This window comes from Budorcas taxicolor, chromosome 4 (genome assembly GCF_023091745.1).
Source record: "Budorcas taxicolor isolate Tak-1 chromosome 4, Takin1.1, whole genome shotgun sequence".
Classification (NCBI taxonomy): Eukaryota; Metazoa; Chordata; class Mammalia; order Artiodactyla; family Bovidae; genus Budorcas; species Budorcas taxicolor.
The window spans coordinates 64668173-64689002 of record NC_068913.1 but is presented as its reverse complement, the minus strand read 5'-3'; the positions used below and the strand labels follow the sequence as shown (position 1 = coordinate 64689002).

The following is a 20830-nucleotide window of genomic DNA, read 5'->3' as shown; positions in this document are numbered from 1 at the left end:
GCCTGGGACTTTCTTTGGAGGTATTAATTGGAATGCAGCCTCGGGACTTGGGCTATGCCACAATTCTGCAACCCAAACAAAATAAAACCTGACCAAAGCAGCAAACTTAAATTGGAGTTCAAGTTACTTTAACGGACTCTTGGGAGACACAAACTGCAGTTGTATTATGTATGCAAAATTCACTCTTTGACCTTATTGTAAGGAAAATTACTGGAGTGCACATAGTCTTTGGCCAGCTTTCCAGTGTGTTGGACAAGTTAACGGCCATGCAACTATGCAATATTTTTCTTAAATTTTAATTTTAAAATATGCTTGAAAAATAGATGCTGATCCAACAAGAACAGAGAAAATTGATGAAAAGAATACATTCTCTGTGCACCTAAGAGAAGCCGACATCCAGGCAACCTTGTGTAGCCCAAGGCTTCGCGATTTGAGGAAGTTAAAAGCTAAGGAGAGCCTTCTTCCTCCCTCTAGATTTGACTTTTGTGGTTTATGTATAAGCCGGGGCAGACCTCAGAGTGTGACCAAGACTCAGGTTATGCGCCTCTGAAGTCTGGTGAAGGGCCAGAGTCCAGGATTATACAGTCGAGAGAGAAAACTCACTGAGAACAGCTAGGGATTCCTGGGAGATTTTTAGTGATTCATGCTGATCTGGAAATAATGTAAAAACAACAGAAGGACTTTTTGTGGTATTTTCGTGTGTTTTCTATTGGTTTGGAGAAGAAGCCAACTTTAAAGTGGCTTAAAAATAATAAATATTTTAAAAGACATAACATGCTCTACCCTTTTCATCTGTCCCTACCAAAAAATAAAGCCTGCACAATGAAAATGGCAGGAATAGGAAGGGAAAGCAGAAACAACAGGCGACAGTACTGTGCTCGGCTGGGAATGAATGGGATCCAGACGGCTAATGTCTGGTGTTAATACAGAAAGTGCTGGAGAAGGTGTGAGGAAACGCTATGAGGGAATCTTTCCCGTGCGAGGCCCAGGACTCTTTGAGGCGTGAGTTGCTTATTTCCTGAGGCCTCTCAAGATAAAAATTCCAGGCCTGAGGCAACGGGTACTTTTGAGGGTCTACTGGTTGGTTTCCAGCTCAAATCCTAGAGAAGCCAATTCATTGAAATGTCATTTGCCTAGTGATTGATCTACCAAATTTACTGATTTTTTTTTTTTGGTAAAAGAAAAAAAACTGAATTATTCACAAGTTTGATAGTAATTCATATTGCACCAGATAGCTTTCACTTGAGCTTTGCAAAGCTGTTGAATGTAAATTGACTGGAAAACCCTAGGTTTTTTTTGTTGTTGTTGGCTTTATGGGGATTCAGTTACAAGTTGTCGAGGCTGGAAAAACAGGCATCCCTGCTAAGGAATGGAGAAAGGAAGTTGGTATGCTCATCTTCACATCTTGGAGGGGCGAGAGATACTAAAGGGCAGAGAAGCAGGGGATACTGAGGAAGAGAAGGAATGGATGTCAGAAGTGATGGATGCTGGAGGACAGAAAGGGTCAAGAATGAGAGACAATGAAAGATCTGAAGACTCTAGAACATTTTCTGAGGCTGCTGAAGTCTTTTTAATATCAGTCATCATAAACCTTCTACTTGATTCATATTAGTTTGACTGAGTGACTTCAGTGAAATGATTCTTCTGAATGTTGGCTTCCAGTGTATTCATTTTCAGCAGATTGACTTACTTCCCCAAATCAGAACCTTGTGGAGTCGTTCTAGCGACACCTTTAAGGAGTGACCAAAAGGGAGGTCTTCCTGGAGGAAGCTTTACTGCAGGACTAGAAAGATGGGGGCCTGAAAGAGGAAGACACATCTCAGTAAAACCCCCAAAGTTGCTTTCTTGCCTGGGGCTTGGAAAGAGAGGTCAACTTGTCTGGGTTTGCCAGAGACGTTTCCTGGTTATAGTACTGAAAGCCTCAAATCTCAGCCAAACTGAGAGTGTTGGTTGGTCTTAAAAGCCAAAATGCCCAAGTGGCTCAGACAGTAAAGAATCTGCTTATAATGCAGGAGACCAGGATTCAGTCTCTAGGTTGGGAAGATTCCCTTGGAGGAGGGCATGGCAACTCACTCCAATATTCTAGCCTGGAGAATGTCATGGACAGAGGAGCCATGGGTGGGCTACAGTCCATGGGGTTGCAAGGAGTCTGACATGACTGAGTGACTTTCACTTTCACTTCAAGAAGGAAAAAAACATAAAGAAAGGTGGTGGCGGTGGTGGTGAGTGGGGAGAGGTGATGCTGTACCCATCACTTTAGAGGCAGTCTTCTCGTGGGTACAATTCACGGCATCTACGGGGAAGAGCATAGGATGCCTAGGGGCAGTTGCCCAGGTCTGAGCAATCACCCTGGGACCAACCCCAGGAAAGGTCTAGGTTTGTTCCAAATAGTTTGGTTAGACACTATATATATGCACGTACTTTTCTAAATGTGCTTTTTTCTCCTCTTTTCTTTAGGGAGGCAGGACACAGTGCGTGAGAGAAGTCTGTCCCATTCTCTCCTGTCCTCAGCACCTTAGCCACATTCCCCCAGGACAGTGCTGCCCCAAATGTTTGGGTGAGTGATTGTTTTCAGGTCAAAGAACAACGTAATTTATTCTGGGAGTTTCTGTTGAGCGTTGTCCACTTTGTTATCTTGAGGTTTTCAAGTTGTGCTGTTTCATGGCTTCTTAGAGACAGATTGCTTGAGTGTAAGGTGTGGTGGCTCAGTAGGTAAAGAATCCACCTGCAATGCAGGAGACCCGGGTTTGATACTTGGGTCGGGAAGATCCCCTAGAGGAGGAAATGGCAACCCACTCCAGTATTCTTGCCTCGGAAATCCCATGGACAGAGGAGCCTGGTGGGCTACAAGACCATGGGGTTGCAAGAGTTGGGCACAGCTGAGAGACTAAACCACCACCAAGGTGTGTACAAGGGTTTATTTCACTCCTGAGCCTCCCCAGAGCTTTCTTTTCTTTTATCTTCCCCTGTAGTTGTAAACCTGGTATACCAGACACCCTGGGATAATAGCCTGGTGTGGGGAGAATGGTCCTGAGGAAACTGTCTTTAACTGGACATTTGATGATTAGTAGGAATGTATTTTTGTGGGGAGAACATTGAGAAACTGTCTTTGACTGGGCATCTAACATTTAGTAAGAATGTATTTTAAAGGCATGTGAGGACTTCCCTGGCAGTTCAGTGGTTAAGACTCTGTGCTACCAATGTGGGGGGTTGGGTGGGGGATGGGGGCAGAGGCGTGAAGGTTCAATCCCTGGTCAGGGAACTAAGATCGCACATGATTCAAAGCATGCCCCCAAAAGAAGTGTTATTTTAGAGGCAAAAACATGCAGGAGGATAAGGTGCCTCAAACAAGAGGTTTGGAAGGGAATAATGAATAAGTCAATAAAAAAGAGGGTTAGCTATTCCTTTTGGAGCAGTTATTATGTACTAGGCACCATGTGAAAACTTCAGGAACTTTTTTTCTCATTTAATTTTCTCAAGAGTCTGTGACATACAGGTGCTAAGTATAGAATTCTGATGTGTATTAATAATATAGGGACCATGATTAGTTTTGTGCTGAGAAAGAAGTAGAATTCCTAGAAGGTAGCACAGCCAGTGAGCTATGGAGTTGGCTCCTGAACATGAGTGTCTGTGATTCCCAAGCCCACAATTTAATCTGCTGCTTCTCAGCTTTCCAGGTAACATGGAGAGCAGCATGCATGTTACCACCTGAAGAGAAACACCCTGGATGGAGGGTCTCTAGAGCACAGAATCCTTTGGGTTTTGTTCGTAATCTATATATCAGCTTCTTCCATGTGGCCTTTAGGTCATTGAGTTGATTGAGTTTGACTGTTTAAGATTCAGGTAAAAGTAGCCTGATCCATCAAATGAATATAATAGAATATGCAGCATCCCCACCAGTATCTCCAGGGATCCTTGGCAGGGGGCTTGCATTTTCTCTAGTCACCGCTGGCTTTGTGTTTCTGCTCCTGCTGCTTTTTTCTGTTTGTTCTCTACCTCTTCCTCTTCCACCTCCTCCTCCTTCTCTTCCCTTTTGTTGTTCCTCTTCCTTTCCCTCCTCCATCTGCTTCTTCAACATCATTTTGCTCTTTCAGGAAAACCTCCCCACCCTGTCTTTTCACATTCTATGGTGCTATTGAATCGAGGCTTGTGCAGGGGATTTCGCTGAAGGTTTACAGTAAGAGGCTGATTACTTTTCAGGGAAGCACAATGAATAATAGAAACTGAAATATGAAGCTCTCTTTGTTCTTAAAATGTCTCAGCTACTTTGCCTTTAGGAAAATATCACTGTTTGTCTCTTTTCTGTGGATCCCAGCCTCCAATCCTTATTGTCCACACTCTTTCCTGGAATCTTCTGTCTTTTCTGTCATACTTTGCTTCCTCCGTCCAACACACCTGTGAATTTATTTTTATCATTCCCAGCTTATCATACCCATACCCTGAAGTCTATCTTTCTACAGTTGAATTGGCCAATAAAGGTATCTTGTTAAATGAAGGCAGCCTTCTCTTCTTTGAAGGATTCTGCTGCTAACTCTTCATCTAATAATGTTTGCCTTCCTTCTGTGTACACACACGCAAACACACAAACAAGCACCTGCTTTTAAAGTAATTTCATAGATATTATCAGAACAAAGGAGAATTGCTTAGACATGACTGACTGAAGGCATTTCCACTGATGTGTGTGCTTCTTGGGTTGCCCATGTGTGCTTGTGCCCCCAGAAGAGAAGTAGCCAGTTCACGGTTGTTGAAATCATCACGCTGTGGGTCATGGTGGAAACAGGGCCCCATCTAAGTGAGAAAGTCGTCCCAGAGGAGGCGTGGCTTGGGGCCTCAACTTGAAGATAAATAGGCTTGCCTAGAGAATCCTGTGGACAGAGGAGCCTGGTGGGCTGCTGTCCATAGGCTCGCACAGAGCCAGACATGACTGAAGTGACCTAGCACGCATGCATGCACTGGAGAAGGAAATGGCAACCCACTCCAGTATTCTTGCCTGGAGAATCCCAAGGATGGAGGAGCCTGGTGGGCTGCCATCTATGGGGTCACACAGTTGGACACAACTGAAGCGACTTAGCAGCAACAGTAAGCTTGATTAAAGCTCTTAAGCTGGTATCATGGATATGCTGAGTCAGATCAGATTCTCATATGAACAATGACTGTTGTATTAAATGCAGATTTTTCTGTCTATTTGTGGTCATAAGTCAGACTACAAAAGGAACAGCAAGTCTTAGGACACTCAAAAATCCTAATCCTCGCAAATGAGACCTTTACTGCTGGGCTAAGCCCCAGCGGAATAAAGTGGAAATGGCTTCGATTAGGCTATACACAGAGTCTCTGAACTGTTCTTTTGAATGTTTTATCTTATTTTGAGCCATGATGACTTTGGGATTTAGGTAAGATTGTATGTTCTTTGACAGTAGAAAGAAACATACCCACACAACAGAAGACAGGAAAAAAAAGGCGGGGTGGGGGGAAACACAGCAATGCTTAGTAGATGCTGGAATTTTAGACTGATTAGACTTTTGGATTTTTGGACACTGATTTGCTGTTCAGTTTTCCCTTGAGCAGGATTCATTCACATGACATACCCCTGCCTTTTGCACTATTTGCCTCTCTTTTCTCATTTTCAATGACAGCCTCATCAGAAGCTTCTATAGAGAGCACCCGACGCACCTCTTCGGGTCACACAGCCCAGGATCGCGTTTGAATTCTGCGTGCTGTGTGCTCACTTGCTCAGCTGTGTATGGTTCTTTGCGGCCCCCATGGACGGCAGCCCATCAGGCTCCTCTGTTCATGTGGATTCTCCAAGCAAGAATACTGGAGTGGATTGCCATTTCCTTCTCCAGGGGATCTTCCTGACCCAGGAGTTGGGCCCACGTCTCCTGAATTGGCAGGTGGATTCTTTACCACTGTGCCACCTGGGAAGCCTATTTGAATTATACCTCCTCTAATAATGATAATACTTATCTGCCATTGGTCATATTTGTGCAGGGAGATTAAACTCAAGCCTTTTTTGTTCAGTAGTCTACTGATGTATCAATCCACCAGTCTAATGATAATAATTTAATATAATATATATAATAAAAGGCAGGACAAGGCAAACCATGTTATCACAATTTGAAACAAATACTCAGTTGAAGCAGAGCTATTTTTAATTCTTAAAGGACAGAAATATATCTTTGATGGAATAGTATAGAGGACAGTATTTCAAGCAGTGAAAAATAATGTCACCATCATTTTTGTAGTAAATTAAAAAAAAAATCTGCTTAGGGGTGTTTCTTATACTTTTATAGAGTGTCCTAAATCAAGGTGTGATATGACAGGTGTGATTCTGATGGGGTGGGTGTCCTGTACACAGATTTTTGATGCTTCAGACAACCCTTGGGAGTTACCTAGAGGAAGACCTAGAGAAAGGATGAATTCTGTGTTTTTCAGGTAATTCTCTGATTTAATCTGTAAATTTTTACAAACTTCAAAAGACTTAGAACCTGAGTATACCCAGAAGAATGCCTGTTTCAGTTGGGATATTGCTAATTGTTAGGTGCACATACAGTCATTATGCTAAATTTTATCTAACCATAAAAAAGTGTTTGATGGTATACTTTAGCACTGACATTGTAGTTAGAGATGGTAATGTGTTATTGGGAGGAGGCATTTTGATATTATTTTATGACAAGTGAACTAAGTCAGGCCTGGAGAAATCAAGCTCAAGATCACCTGGGAGTCTGTATGTGGGACCCAAGTTAAAATGATCACAATCATCTTTTGAAGCAAGTTTGCTTCTTGTAGGGAAAACTAAACTAATGATTTAATTCTACATCTATACTGTATCCCAGCTTTGAGGTTGACTTTTAACGGGAAGACGGCATTTTTGTTGACACCTACTAACAGTAATTCCAACCATTCTAATTCCGAGAATAGCATTTCATATGTGTTTATAGATACTTAAGCATTTCATTTGGTCTCCAATGAAATAGAGATTGCTTTTAATCTTTTTACAGGAAGAGTGTGGGTATAAATCTTATGAGTGATGATTAATCTTTGACTTCTCAACTTAGTTCTTAATTGAAGTAACATTTCAGAGATATTTTTATGTACTCCAGAGAGTAGAAACTCAAATACTGAAAGAAAGGAGGAAATTGAATTGCACTCTTTATTTGGGGTTGATTTTTTTTCGCCTTTTGGGTCACCAATCATATCCTTACATCAGTGAAAACCAAGGTAATTCTGCAAGAGGTGTGCTGCCTGTGGGAGGTTGAACACTGGGTATACGGAGCTGGATTCTTCCTCTCTGTGATCTTTGAGTTAGCATCACCCTTGATGCCAATGGACTTGCCATTTGTTCAACTGAGATACTATCTCATTAGTTTTTCTTTTTGCTCATCCTAGTCTTCTTTGGATATCTTGACTTCTCCTGCCTCTTCCCTGCCAACACCCACTTTCTGGATAATTTTACTCATTCTTTAAGATACAGCTCAGGCAGCACATCCTCCAAAAAGTCTTCTCTGTCCTTCCATTCTCACAGTTCCTAGAGTGGCTTCTTTCCAGAACTGATTGTCTTATTGTATTGAAATCATCTTTTGTGGGTTTGTTTCCCCAGTAAACTAAGCTCCACTGGGACAGGATGCCTTAGTCATCGTGGCTCACTAAGATGAACTCATAATAAAGATTTGTTGAACTTACAAGATTCAGTATGGAATCAAACTCTCTTTAGCAAAAACTCTTTGAAGTCATGATTCCTGGGAATCCCCTGGAAACATGTGACACATGGCTCTGTATTTGTGTACTGGATTGACCTGGTCTTGTGGCAATGCTTAACAGTCCTGTGCTATAATTGCTGATGATGAAGCGGGACAATCCTGACCTCTGTCTTGCTAACACTATGCCGTTGCTTCTTTCTAGGTCAAAGGAAAGTGTTTGACCTCCCATTTGGAAGCTGCCTCTTTCGCAGTGATGTTTATGACAATGGATCCTCTTTTCTCTATGATAACTGCACTTCATGTACCTGCAAGGTAAGATGGTTCTGAGGGGCTGTGGTCCAAAATGGATAGCATTTTGGTTTTAATGTTAACGCTATAGCCAAACATAATAATGTATTATTTATGGTAACAAAGCATTACTGATGCCACTTTATCTGTAAAATTATATTGCATGTTCACAAGGAAGTTTAGACATAGGATCCAAATTACAAATCACTGTTATCTTCCCAGGACCAATAAGTGAGCTCTGGGGGTGAGAATTAAACTCTGAGGGGCTGAAGCACTTATAAAAATCAGATAAATGCACATGGCAGTGTTCTCTGGCTCTAATTATTCAGTATGAATTCTCTGACACACCTGGCAATGAAAATGGCTTTAACCACACGCAAGAAGAAAGAAGGCAACTCATCAGAAAAAGCTGTTGCTGCGAAAGATCGAGAACAGGAAAAGGGGGCAATAGAGGATGAGATTGTTGGACAGCATCACTGACTCAATGGACATGAATTTAAGCAAACTCTAGGAGATAGTAAAGGACAGGAACACCTGGTGTGCTGCAGTCCATGAAAAAAAAAAAGTTACACACTTTTCTCAAAAGGCAACCACACATCTAGTGACTGGTAAAGAAAGAATTCTTCAGCTCCAGAAATTTAAAGGGATTATGCACATCACACATTCCTAGACTATGTTTATGTGGTGATTCAGTTCTGAAACCGAGAAGAGAATCATTTACACGGAGGACTTTAGGACCATTCATTAGCAAGTTAACTGAAACATCTGTGTGACATGAGTTTGGAATAATACATTTTGGGGGTGATAGTTGTTTGTTTTTAATAAACAGAGGTCTGTAGAGGGAAAGAAGAACATTTTTCACTGTCAATCATAGCTTGAATTAGAGTTCAGAAGTTCGTGATTACTCAGGGCATGCTTTGTTAATGAGCATGCACTGCATTTTCAAGGAAGTAGCCGAGTAAGGGCTGAACTGTCTGTTCCCTAGCACTGAACAGCAAGTAATTCCGAAGACTGGAAGTACTTTCCTGAGGCCCTCTCCTCTCTTTCATGGTTCATAGAATCCTGTGCTAAACATATAGCCACTCCTTCTGTTGTCTTGACCTCCATCCTCTGGACTTCTCTTTCTCTCCTGGAATTTCACAGGTTATAGCTTCCTCTTGGGGATACTGAGCCTTTGATGAAACATCACATTCCCGATTTTCTTGATTGCAGAAAAGTCAGGCATCCCAGGGATGGAAATTAGTTATGCTTGCAGCGTTTTGGGTCTCATTCTTTGAGAGATTCTTTGAGTGGTGATTAGCCAATATATCCCAATACTCAAAAGAAGTGTAACTGAAACTGTTCCTTCAAGATGTTTTTTATCAGAGTACGAGTTCACGGTCATTTTTGGGAAATGGAATACTTGAAGAATCAGGCTGCAATCATTTGGGGTGGTCAGGATTGTTTTGTACCTGTTAGAGCTTCCCTCTCCAGTATCCCCATCCAGTGAGTGCCTTGGCAGGTACAGGAAACAATTCTCTGAACACAATTCAGTTTTAGGCTTCTGTCTGCCTGCAGTGTCCTCATCTTCCTTGAGTTTGATTAGCAAACTCCTCTTCATTTACAGCAGCCTTTCTCAGATATCACCCCTTCTAGTGAGGTTTTCCCAACCCACCTACATAGGTAATTGTTGCATCTTCTCTAGCCCTATACCTTTACCAGTTCTTTTTTACCACATTATTATATAGTCCTTGTTCAGATGGTTATCTCCTCTTTGTGAGTTCCTTGAGGACAGGTGCACATCCATCCATCTCTGTATTCTAATTGCTTAATCCAGTTCCAGGCAATGATCTAATGGTACTCTGTGTGTGTGTTTGTTTGTGTGTGGTGGGGGATGGTTGGTTGTGGGTGTATATTTAATGAAAGTTGGGCAATCTATCATGAAGTATGCATTATTCTAGAGCTGGTGAGTGCCCTTGTTTTTCAAACTTGAAATCAAAACATGCAATTTGACAAAGGATTTTTTTCCAATTTATGAGTTGACTTATTTCCATGTGCCAGGCACTGTGCCAAGTACTTTGCATATTCCATTAAACTACACAATAAACTTGAGAAGTGTTATCATCTCCATTTTGAAGATGAGGAATCTGGGGCACAGGGGGATGGATTTGTACAAGACAATACACTTAATAAATGAGCTGGCATTCTACCCTGGTCTGATTCAATTCTGTATCTTATCCACTGTGTGGTGTGATTTGAATAACAAATGCCTTTTTTTGAAGGATCATCTCATTGTCGTATTAATCTTAAGAGGATAAGTTAGTGAGAGTATAGTAGATGGTACCAGAAGTGCCCTCTTGAAGTCACAGAATTGATGTAGTAGTTGCAGAAGTTACATCCGTCAATTTACACAACCTATTTGTATGCAAGGCTCCAAAGTGAGTCCTCTCTCCAAGCTTACTGACTGGGTCTACATCTTGGAGAGGGGTTTGGTCTCTCATTTCCCTGCTCTTTGTTCACACTAACTCAGCACTTTGAGGTCATTGCCAATCTACCCTGGGACACTTCTTTCCTCCATCCTGTCTTCTGCTAAGTTTCATAAATATTTTGCTCTTATAGTCATTCCACCTGATATTCTACTCCAGGTGAAATTTCAGCTTTTGGCTGGGGAACTGGAAAAATTTACTTTTCTTAGGGTCCTCTGAACTTTTTTCTCATGCATTGTTGAATGAGTCAGTAAGTACAACTCACTTGACTATTTCGTCCATGGAATGCCACTTCTTTTGAATTCAAGCCACACTCCTTAATGTTACAGATATAGACTTGTCACCCTCAGAGTTTAAGTGTCCTTGATTAAGGTCACACAGTTGATGGAAGACCCCTAGAACCCAGGCCTAGCTTTAGAATCGCTTGTTTGGTTCCTTTGTGAACACAGAACACACTAAGGAATTTCATCTTCACATGGAACATGAGCTCTAAATTTTTACTCTTTGATCAAAGATATCCTGAGTTTACCGTCAGCTCTTAGAAGGTGTCATAAAGCCGTGGGGGAGCCCTGAGGGAACACTGTTAAGGAGGGTTGCAAAAGACGAGAAGGGCAGGAAAAAGAAAGGAAACTGGTTGGTCCACAGTGCACTGGGCCTTCTTACCCAGTGGCTGGAGCAGGGTAGCCTGTCGGTCTCTTGAGCATTAACTGATAAGCCCTTGGAAAGTGGGGGGCATATGTCACACTCTTCATAGCTTCCTCTTCTAGTCTAGATGCTTAGTTAGCAAATAAAATTTTGAGGTGAATGAAAGATTTATTGCAGTGAATTAGAATATGGTATCTTTGATCCCTGGGAAGATTCCCTGTAGAAGGGAAAGGCCACCCACTCTAGTATTCTGGCCTGGAGAATTCCATGGACTGTATAGTCCATGGGGTCGCAAAGAGTTGGACATGACTGAATGACTTTTACATACATCTTCAGCATATGTTTTAAAGAAGTTAATTGTGGGTTGTTAAAGGAAGACCAGGACTTTCTTGTAGCTCAAACAGTAAAGAAACTGCCTGAGTCGGGAAGTTCCTCTGGAGAAGGGAATGGCAATCCACTCCAATATTCTTGCCTGGAGAATTCCATGGACATAGAAGCCTGGTGGTCTATAGTCCATGGGGTCGCAAAGAGTCAGACATGACTGAGTGACTAACACACACAAAGGAAGACCAGGTCGGATGGCTGGTGGAGGTGGAAATTGTTTTTAACTTCCAGTTTGCTTTTGGGCCCCCAGGACTCCACTGTTGTGTGTAAGAAAAAGTGCTCCCACCCTGGTGGCTGCGACAGAGGCGAGGAGGCCTGTTGTGATGACTGCCTCCTACGAGTGCCCCAGGAAGACATCAAAGTGTGCAAGTTTGGCAACAAGATTTTCCGGGTATGTCATGAACAAAGCTCGTGGGAACTACTGTATGATGCTGAGTTGTAGAAAGCTCCTAGCAAAGTGCAGATTGCAAAATTTTACATTTTGTGTATACATGTATGCATGTGTATAAAAGTTTTTATTTATTTATATTATATGTACATATATGTTTAGAGTCAAGGACACTTAGGGGTAGAGAAGCAACTGTCTGTGTTTTTCTTGGCTTTACTTTTGGTTTATAACATATGTTACACCTGTAAAACATTGCCTTTTCTAAATGTGGTGGCCAGTGGTTGGGGCTGAGCTGAGGAGTCCCCTGGATGGTACAGCTATGGGTACCCAATGCCTGGGGACAGCAGTCAGAGATGCGTGGTGCTCCTTGGCAAGATCCTGATTCTCTTAGAACTTTTCCACTAAGCTCCTTTTTCAGAGAGAGATTTTCCCATTTGGAAGATGTTTGGGTGAGGTTGTGGCCAGCAGAGCAGTTGAACCAAGATGAGAGAGTCCTGCCCCAGCTGAGTGAGTAGGGTCGGCTGCTGCCCATCTCAGGTGTGTTTTACACTGTTTCCTAGTGGCGTGGGTGGGAAGTTGGCCAGTGACCATTTAAATGTTAGGATTAAGATCATTGACTTTGTCCAGAGTGCTGCCCATCTAGTCTGTTTTCCCCATGGGTGGAGGGAATTTCTCTGCACCTGAAGGTGTCATCTCAGGGTACCCTTGAGAATTGAGACCCTCAGAATCAAGTCAGAGAAGGAGGCACCTCAGGCCCTCTGCACTTGGCTAGATTTCCTATTATGGAGCTGGAGGGAGAGTCTTGATTCTTACGACATCTGTAAAAAGACTTGATGTGTCATGCCTAAGGGAAGGGCATCACGTGTGTATATGTGTGTATGTATCTGTGTGTTGTGGTTCCACCAGGCTTCCAGAGCTACTCATGTGTCCTCTTTACACGTCATCCTCTGTCTCTGGAGCATCCAGATGCGGTAGGCTCACCCTGATGACTCTTTCGTGCAAAGTGCTTTCCAGGCTCCTTGCAAAAAAGTTCCTTTGTATACATGGATGGGGCCTGAAGTAATTTATGGAGTCCTAGAAATGTGCACTCAGAGAATTTTCAATAGTCAGATGCCCTTTAAAACAGATTCAGTCAGAGAAATAAAAGGCACTAGAGACATAGGTAGTCCTTAAAATACCTTCCAAAAATGAGAAGGAAGAGTAAGAGGCATAGGTAACATCAAAGATCTGGGCTGGTTTTTCTGTTTTTAATAAAATTTGCTGCTCAGATCCAGAAGCCCAGAAAGGAATCCTTGCTCTGTTTTCAGGCCTAAATCTATTGCCCATAATCTTTTTTTCTCACAAGCAAGAATACACGTTCCTGCATGTTCCCAGAAGTACAGGATTTTTGTGGCTGAGCACTTGGCAATTGCAGATTATAAATCCAATAAGCCAAAGAGATGCCTCAAACAGCCTTTTCTGGGCTAGAAAATGTGTCCCAAGTGCTACCCAGCCCTTTAGGAGGAGAGTATCAGACAGGCAGGGACATGGGATGAATGGCTGTTGGAGTTTTCTGTGCTCCACATTTTCAGATGGTTTGCTGGTCAGGTGTCTGCCTGGCAATGGGAGTCATATGGATTAGTCTCTGTTCTTTGCATGTCCGTGCCCCATGTGGGCAAGAACCATGTCACATCTGGGAATGAACTAACCACCTCCGGACATCTCAATTAACTACTGGCATCTGGGAGAACTCAAACTTTTCAGTCCTATCAAATGGAAAAATTAGACCCTTGTTGCATCACGTAGGAAAAGTCTTGTTTGTCTCCCAGGGTGAAGCTAAGTAAACAATGCAAAAGGAGCAAGATGCAAATATGACTTGGTTTGATGTACAAACATTTTTCTTTTTTTTATACCCTGGAGGGGAAATGCATGCACACACACACACACACACACACACACACACACACACACACACACATACACTAAGATCTAGCATTTCTATCAGATCAGTTAGATGTAGATAAACACCTCATAGTAATTCAATCTACTGATGGAAACCATCACTCAGGGAAGAAATGCTTTCTTTGACAGACAAATCCTAGCCTGGTGGATTAGCTCCCATCAGCCTCCAGCTTATGGAAGATTCTGTGGTCTCCCTTACAGGATGGAGAGATGTGGTCGTCTGTCAACTGCACCATCTGTGCTTGTGTGAAAGGCAAGACAGAGTGTCGCAAGAAGCAGTGTGTTCCCATCAGCAGCTGCCCCCAGGTTCGTCTGCAGGTTGACTTTCTCTTTAAGCATCTTGAGAACCATCCTGTGTGTGGCATGGTCACCTCCCATCTTCTGAGCACAGAATTCAGATCCTCCAAAACTTCCAAGTTCCCAAATAGACACGTGTCATTTGCAAAGCTTGCTCTTTGTTCTTTATGGTTCTCATCCAGATTCTAGCCTAACAGGGTAATATCTCTTACCTCGCTCTGTTTTTTACTGATCTCTCCTAGTTTTTTGTTTTAATGTCTCCAACTTCTGTTTGATCAGCTCCCTCGTGTCTTTTGCTGGGTTTTCTTTTGAATATCATAAAAGATCCTTTCGTTTTACCTCTCTTTTTCTTTCTTTTCAAATCAGTTTTCTTCCTGTAGCCATTCGAAGGAATATGTGGTTGTTTATTAATAAATTCCCCAAGGAGTTTCACCTGCCCAGTGGCACCCTCCAATCCCTTTTCTGAAGTTTTCTCTCTCCAACCCAGGCTCTGTTGTAGTCCTGAATGGAAATGGCGTCTTTATGGAAATATCTCTTTTCAGAAACCCATAGTTCCAGTGCCCTGAATAAAGCATCCATTATCTTCCAAAGCATGAGCTTCATTGAATTCACCTCAGCAACTTGAAACCTTTCAAGGTTTTATGCATTTTGGGAAAATGTCAAGCCTATTCAATACCTTCCAGTGAATGAAAAAATACATCCGTATATTCAGGCCATGTCTTCCTTTCTCTGTCAGAGACAGCTTTTAATTTTATTCACATCTGTTATTATTATAAACAAAAAGTTGCTGTTTTTACGTGAGTGCCAAATGAGGCACAAAAAAACAACAGCTGTTGCTATTGCATAACTGAATAACGGGGGGAGAAAAAAAAGAAAGAAAAAAAGAAACCCTAATTAGTCTTGCTTTAAAAAGCCTCAGACATAAAACTGAAAACCTCCCATAAAAGAAAAAAAAAAAAAAACAACAACCAGGAGATACAATAAGGAGAGTTGAGCATGGTCTGCTTATAAATATTCATTGGGAAAAATGGTATCACATCATTTTTGCCCGTCCTCGGGGAACCCTCACTGGTAAAGAACTCCTGCTGCACATGTTAGTAATAAAGGGCTTCCTTATTCTACAAGACAAAAACAAAAGGCTGAGCCAGCCTGGTGGTTCGAGTAACCAGCCTCTGCAGGCCCTGGTGGAGTTCCCGGCTTCACTTGAGTCCTGCCACTTGCGGCAGGTGTGGTGGTCTGCATAGACCTCTTGCCAGGGGGAAGGCAGCGCTCTTTCTGTTACCAGCATCTCGGTTCCTGTCTTTTCTTTGTGGCCCATATTTGGGCCAGGAGCATCCGTCCCTCCAGGCGCAGGCCTGGCGTTTCCCCCACCCCCACCCCCACCCCACCCCTGTGTTCTTGTCAGAGCCCGTCAGGCAGTGCCTGGCTCCTGCCTCAGGGCCCACCTTTTTGTTTCTAGGCAGTTTTCCAATCATTCCTTTGGTTCACACTTTGCCTTCTCAGGGGCCAGCACAGAGCACTTTGGAAGATAATTTAGTTTTACCATGGAAATCCTGTTAAACACTTACTTCCCCTCCCCTGCATTGCTTTGGGAAATTAAAAAAAAAAAAAAAAGATTTTTTTTTAAAATTCCTGCTCAATCTTTCCTGGCTACTATACATCTTTTTCCAGAAGTTTGCGTGCCTTGTTGAAGAAGGATTGTGTGGTTGCATTCCCTTCTTGACAGTCCCCCAGGGGCAAAGGAGTGCGTTTGGTGAGAAGGACCGAGGGTTCCACTGGGGACAAGTTCATTATGACAGTCATTCCATCACTATTAATATGTCCTGAGACTTCCTCTGTAGTCACAGGACCAACCTCGTCTGATGCTGAGACCCTGCCCCACTGCCCCTGCCCCCCTGAGGTGGGTGCTGTTACTAGGCCCTTCTTACTGGTGCTTTCATGGGGTGTCCAGAATTCCTCAGCGAGTTCCACGTAACTCAGGAGCCAGACATCATAGCTTTCTCTTGATTTATTCCCTGGCTAATTTAGTGATGTTTCCAGCCCCTCTCTCACTTTCTGAAGAAAGGAACTGGCTGTTTCTGTCGAGGTACAGAGGCAGGGAATCAGAGTCACCCTTTGCTGGGGCCCTGGTTTAAACAGCTCTGTTTGGCTCGGACAGAGCACTGTATGCCATCATTCCATCAGCTGGAGCCAGTCTCCTTTGGATTTGTCCTCAACTGCTTTCAGGCACGAGAAGCCAAAGGAGTCCTCCGTGCCACATAGAAACAGACAACAGAGCTCTTGGCCATGAAATTGTCATGTTGCCCCAAACCATGGAAGGTGGCATGGCATGGAGTTTTGAGTCTCATTCAAACCTGTCATAGCCTTTAGTGTACCTTTTTAAAGCATCAGACTTCTAATTCTTTAATTATCAACTGCCATCTTTGTTGTTGCTGTTGTTAGTGTGATTTGTTTTTAAAGTACCTAAGTCTACTCTTGATGCAATTGACAGGTAGTGAAACAGGGCTTGACACAAATCTTGGGCCACCACTCTGTGGTCTGTTTCCTTAGTTTCCTGTAAAGAGGGGGAAGGGGCATTTGTATATAGAGAGTTGTTGTGAAGCATAAATGAGATAAAGAAAGAAGAAAGTACAGCATTTTTTTCCTACTATATAGATATCCAATAAATGTTAACTTCTCTTAAAGATTAAGATGAGACCTCTCTCATCTTAAAAATCTGGAGTGAAAAGTTGGCTTATAAGGTCACACAAAATTAGGTTTGATTTTGGGTTATAAGCTCAACATTCAGAAAAAGAAGATCATGGCATCCGATCCCATCAGTTCATGGAAAATAGATGGGGGAAACAGTGGAAACAGTGTCAGACTTTACTTTTTTGGGCTCCAAAATCACTGCAGATGGTGATTGCAGCCATGAAATTAAAAGACGCTTACTCCTTGGAAGAAAAGTTATGACCAACCTAGATAGCATATTCAAAAGCAGAGACATTACTTTGCCGACTAAGGTCCATCTAGTCAAGGCTATGGTTTTTCCAGTAGTCATGTATGGATGTGAGAGTTGGACCGTGAAGAAGGCTGAGCACCAAAGAACTGATGTGTTTGAACTGTGGTGTTGGAGAAGACTCTTGAGAGTCCCTTGGACTGCAAGGAGATCCAACCAGTCCATTCTGAAGGAGATCAACTCTGGGATTTCTTTGGAAGGAATGATGCTAAAGCTGAAGCTCCAATACTTTGGCCACCTCATGCGAAGAGTTGACTCATTGGAAAAGACTCTGAGGCTAGGAGGGATTGAGGGCAGGAGGAGAAGGGGGCAACAGAGGATGAGATGGCTGGATGGCATCATGGACTCGATGGATGTGAGTCTGAGTGAACTCCGGGAGTTGGTGATGGACAGGGAGGCCTGGCGTGCTGCGATTCATGGGGTTGCAAACAGTCGGACACGACTGAGCGACTGAACTGAACTGAATTGACCCTTGTGTTACATGACATCAATGTCTTCATCTATATGAAGGAAAATGCTCAGCTCACTAAGTTTTTGTGCATCTTAATAACAAAAATTATAATATGTTCTAAATGTTAACTTATTTTAAATCCTTACAGTTAGCCTGATGTTAGGTAACCTAAGGAATATATCTAGTAGGATGTCTGTTTCATACCATGTGCTTCCTGAATGTCCATTTTCTTCCGCATTTCTTTTCCCCTGCGATTCCACTGAGTCAGAGATAAAGCAATCTCATTCTCTGACAAGAGCCCTGAAATTATGCATCTTCCTTTAAATGTCAATCATTAGAAGAAATGCAGTAGAGGAGATTACACTGTTTTTCCAGAAAAGTAATGGAAAATTACTCAGCATTTCAAAACCCGTAGCCCCATTTGGCTTTGACTACATAATAGTCAGGGATAGCATACCACTCTCTGAAAGAAGGAGTCAGGTTGAATTTCATTTGTGGCACAGATATTGTTCATATACATAGGCCCAAGCTTGGGTTACTGTTTATTTTTGGCTCCCTCCAATAAGCAGAGACAGAATGAAAGCTTTGCATAGATTGATAGATTGACAGCTAATTCCCATTTCTATACGTGTGCACTTGGTCTCTAGAGGGCTAGATTTGAGTATCAGTGAAAAGGTGGAATACAGACTGTCTCCATCTTCCCTCCAGTGAGAAAAATCACACCAATGAAACCTCTAGGGATTATGTTTCTCTGAGGATAAAAACAGGAAAGCTTTTTGAATGACTTTGCCTGGCTGTAGAACCTGATACTTAAAACTTCATTTTCACCACCATCATCACCATCTGGGCATCGAGTTCAAATACAGCTTGGATGAATTTCATTGATTTATCTGGTATGAGATTTAAAAAAGAGTTTTGTCCTCAGCAGACCCTGATTTTTAACACTGAACTCTTGTTTTTTTTTTTTCCTTTTCTTGATTAGGGTAAAATTCTCAACAGGAAAGGATGCTGTCCTATTTGCACTGAAAGTAAGTTTATTGAAAATATGTTATTAATATTTATTTTGCAGTTTATAGTACAACAAGAAAAATGGTGGTGTAAGTTTTCAGCCTCTTTTATTTCTGTAGGAATAGGATGGGATCATCTTACTTTGCTACAGACAATTAAAGTCAATGGTAACCCTTGCACAGAAGCACAACTAAGACAAATGTGGATGTTTCTGCTGGGATTTGTTGCTATGAGAAATTTAGAAGACAAATGGTCTGATGAGGTTTTAGGAAGGGCCAGGTGGCTCAGATGGTAAAGTGTCTGTCTACAGTGCAGGAGACCCGGGTTTGAGCCCTGGGTTGGGAAGATCCTCTGGAGAAGGAAATGGCAATCCACTCCACTACTATTGCCTAGAAAATCCCATGGGCAGAGGAGCCTGGCAGGCTACAGTCTATGGGGTCACAAAGAGTCGGACACGACTGAGCAACTTCACTATATTATCACTATAGATAGCTTGATGTGTCTTTTAACTGCTAATAGCATTTGCAGCCATAGCGACTAAAAGATAATGATATCCTGTAAAACCAAACATTATATATAACCTAGGAGAGATTCTCCTTCCTTCCTTATGAAGCCAAACAGTTGCTCGTCTTTCTCCCTTACCCTCACCACGGCTTCATCACTGTTTCACCTGGGCACATCCTGTGATGTTCTTGGTAAAGAGAAAACAAGAGGTCATTTGGTTGGCAATGATGTAGCCATCCTGTTATTTTTAACTGAGTTCTTGAAGGTTCTCTCTAACATGGCCATTTTGAAAGCCATCTGGGACTGTACTACTCACCACTTAGACAGCATAGCAACAGATTTCATGTTACCCCCACATGTAAGTGTGCCCAGATCTGTTAGCAAACCACTGTTTCAGTCCCCTCACATTCATATGGTTTTTAGATAGCTTTCTGAAATGTTTCACTGAAGGAGGAGTATTCATAATGTCACTGTCAAATTAGTATGATAAGCAGGATTAACCCAGCCATAGAACCTATTGGAGTGTATTTTATGAGCCATTCAGACTTAAGTGAGCTTTGATGATAGTTGAAAGCAGCTTTCACATGGAAACAGGTTTGTTTATTTCACTTGTCTGAAGTCAGAGTTTATATTACTAAGAGTTATCCTGGCGCTTCTTTTTAGACAAGAGGTACATAGGTTCATTATATATATTACCACATATACATATATTGCTATTCACACATACATATATCTATCTCACTATTTTTTGAGACTGAGAAATATTAAACAATTATGCACTGTACACTGGATAAAAGTGCTGGCTGAATTAAGGAAAATTAAGTTATAAACTTAATAAAATAATTTTTCTTTCAAGACAAGGAAGTACATAAATTAAGTCAAAGGAGGCCAACTAAGTATATTAGTAGAGCCTGGGAATTATGCAGGAAGAAGAATTAGCTATGATTAACACACCAGTTGATTTTAAAACATATGTATAAACTATTACATTTAATCATCTTCCCAGAGACTCTCTGAGGAAATTTTGTTTATGGATGGTTTGGAGGCCACTTCCAGCTTAATTCTTTTTTGGATGTGCAGAGTCAAGCCTAAATTGATGAAGTTTTCCTCTGTATCCATGTCAATGAAGATGTTTACATTTCTCTAGAAAGTATCTCCTAGTTTAAGTAGAGCCCAACCGCCAATGAACAGACAGGTTACATCTTCCTGCCTCATGCTGTCAGGCAGGAATACTGCTTATCAGCTTAATAAGAAAATGTATGGCCAGGCCTGTACAAAAATAGCCTAAATCTTAAATTACCAGACTTTATGTTACAAGGATAATTGTTGAGATCATTGAGAGGAAAGCTACATTTCATTATTAGTTTATCCACTATGGGCTAATGTTTGCAAATATATTGGGTTCACCAAAAAGTTCCTCCGAATTTTTCCATAACATCTTACAGAAAAAATACCAGGAAACTTTTTGGCCCACCTAATAGCATACTGGTGACTTATTAGAAAACAAAAAGGAAAGAAAAGAAGAATAGAAGGATGAGTATGACAAAAACCAAACCAGATTTTTAACTGGTCATATTAAATATTGATTGGACATGTGTTGTTCATCGTATTATAAGTATAAATGTTGTACACGTAAATGAGCCTGTGACTTCTGTCACTGAGAGAGGCAAGTTGGCAAGGGAGAAGTCACCCAGCTGGAGGGATGCCAAGGAGATGACTGACTCTGTGCACCTGCGTCCAGCAGGTCAATATGGGACGAGTCCA

The 20830-nt window shown here is 42.0% G+C and overlaps 1 protein-coding gene across 1 annotated transcript in view; it reads left to right on the top strand.

The window, feature by feature from the left end:
• BMPER (BMP binding endothelial regulator) overlaps window positions 1–20830 on the top strand; it is a 252338-nt gene that overhangs the window by 139201 nt on the left and 92307 nt on the right. Inside the window, exons 7-11 of the mRNA XM_052638900.1 lie at window positions 2458–2557; window positions 7900–8009; window positions 11730–11870; window positions 14010–14114; window positions 18537–18582. Coding sequence (XP_052494860.1) covers window positions 2458–2557; window positions 7900–8009; window positions 11730–11870; window positions 14010–14114; window positions 18537–18582 — 502 coding nt within the window. The remainder of the gene's footprint in view (window positions 1–2457; window positions 2558–7899; window positions 8010–11729; window positions 11871–14009; window positions 14115–18536; window positions 18583–20830) is intronic.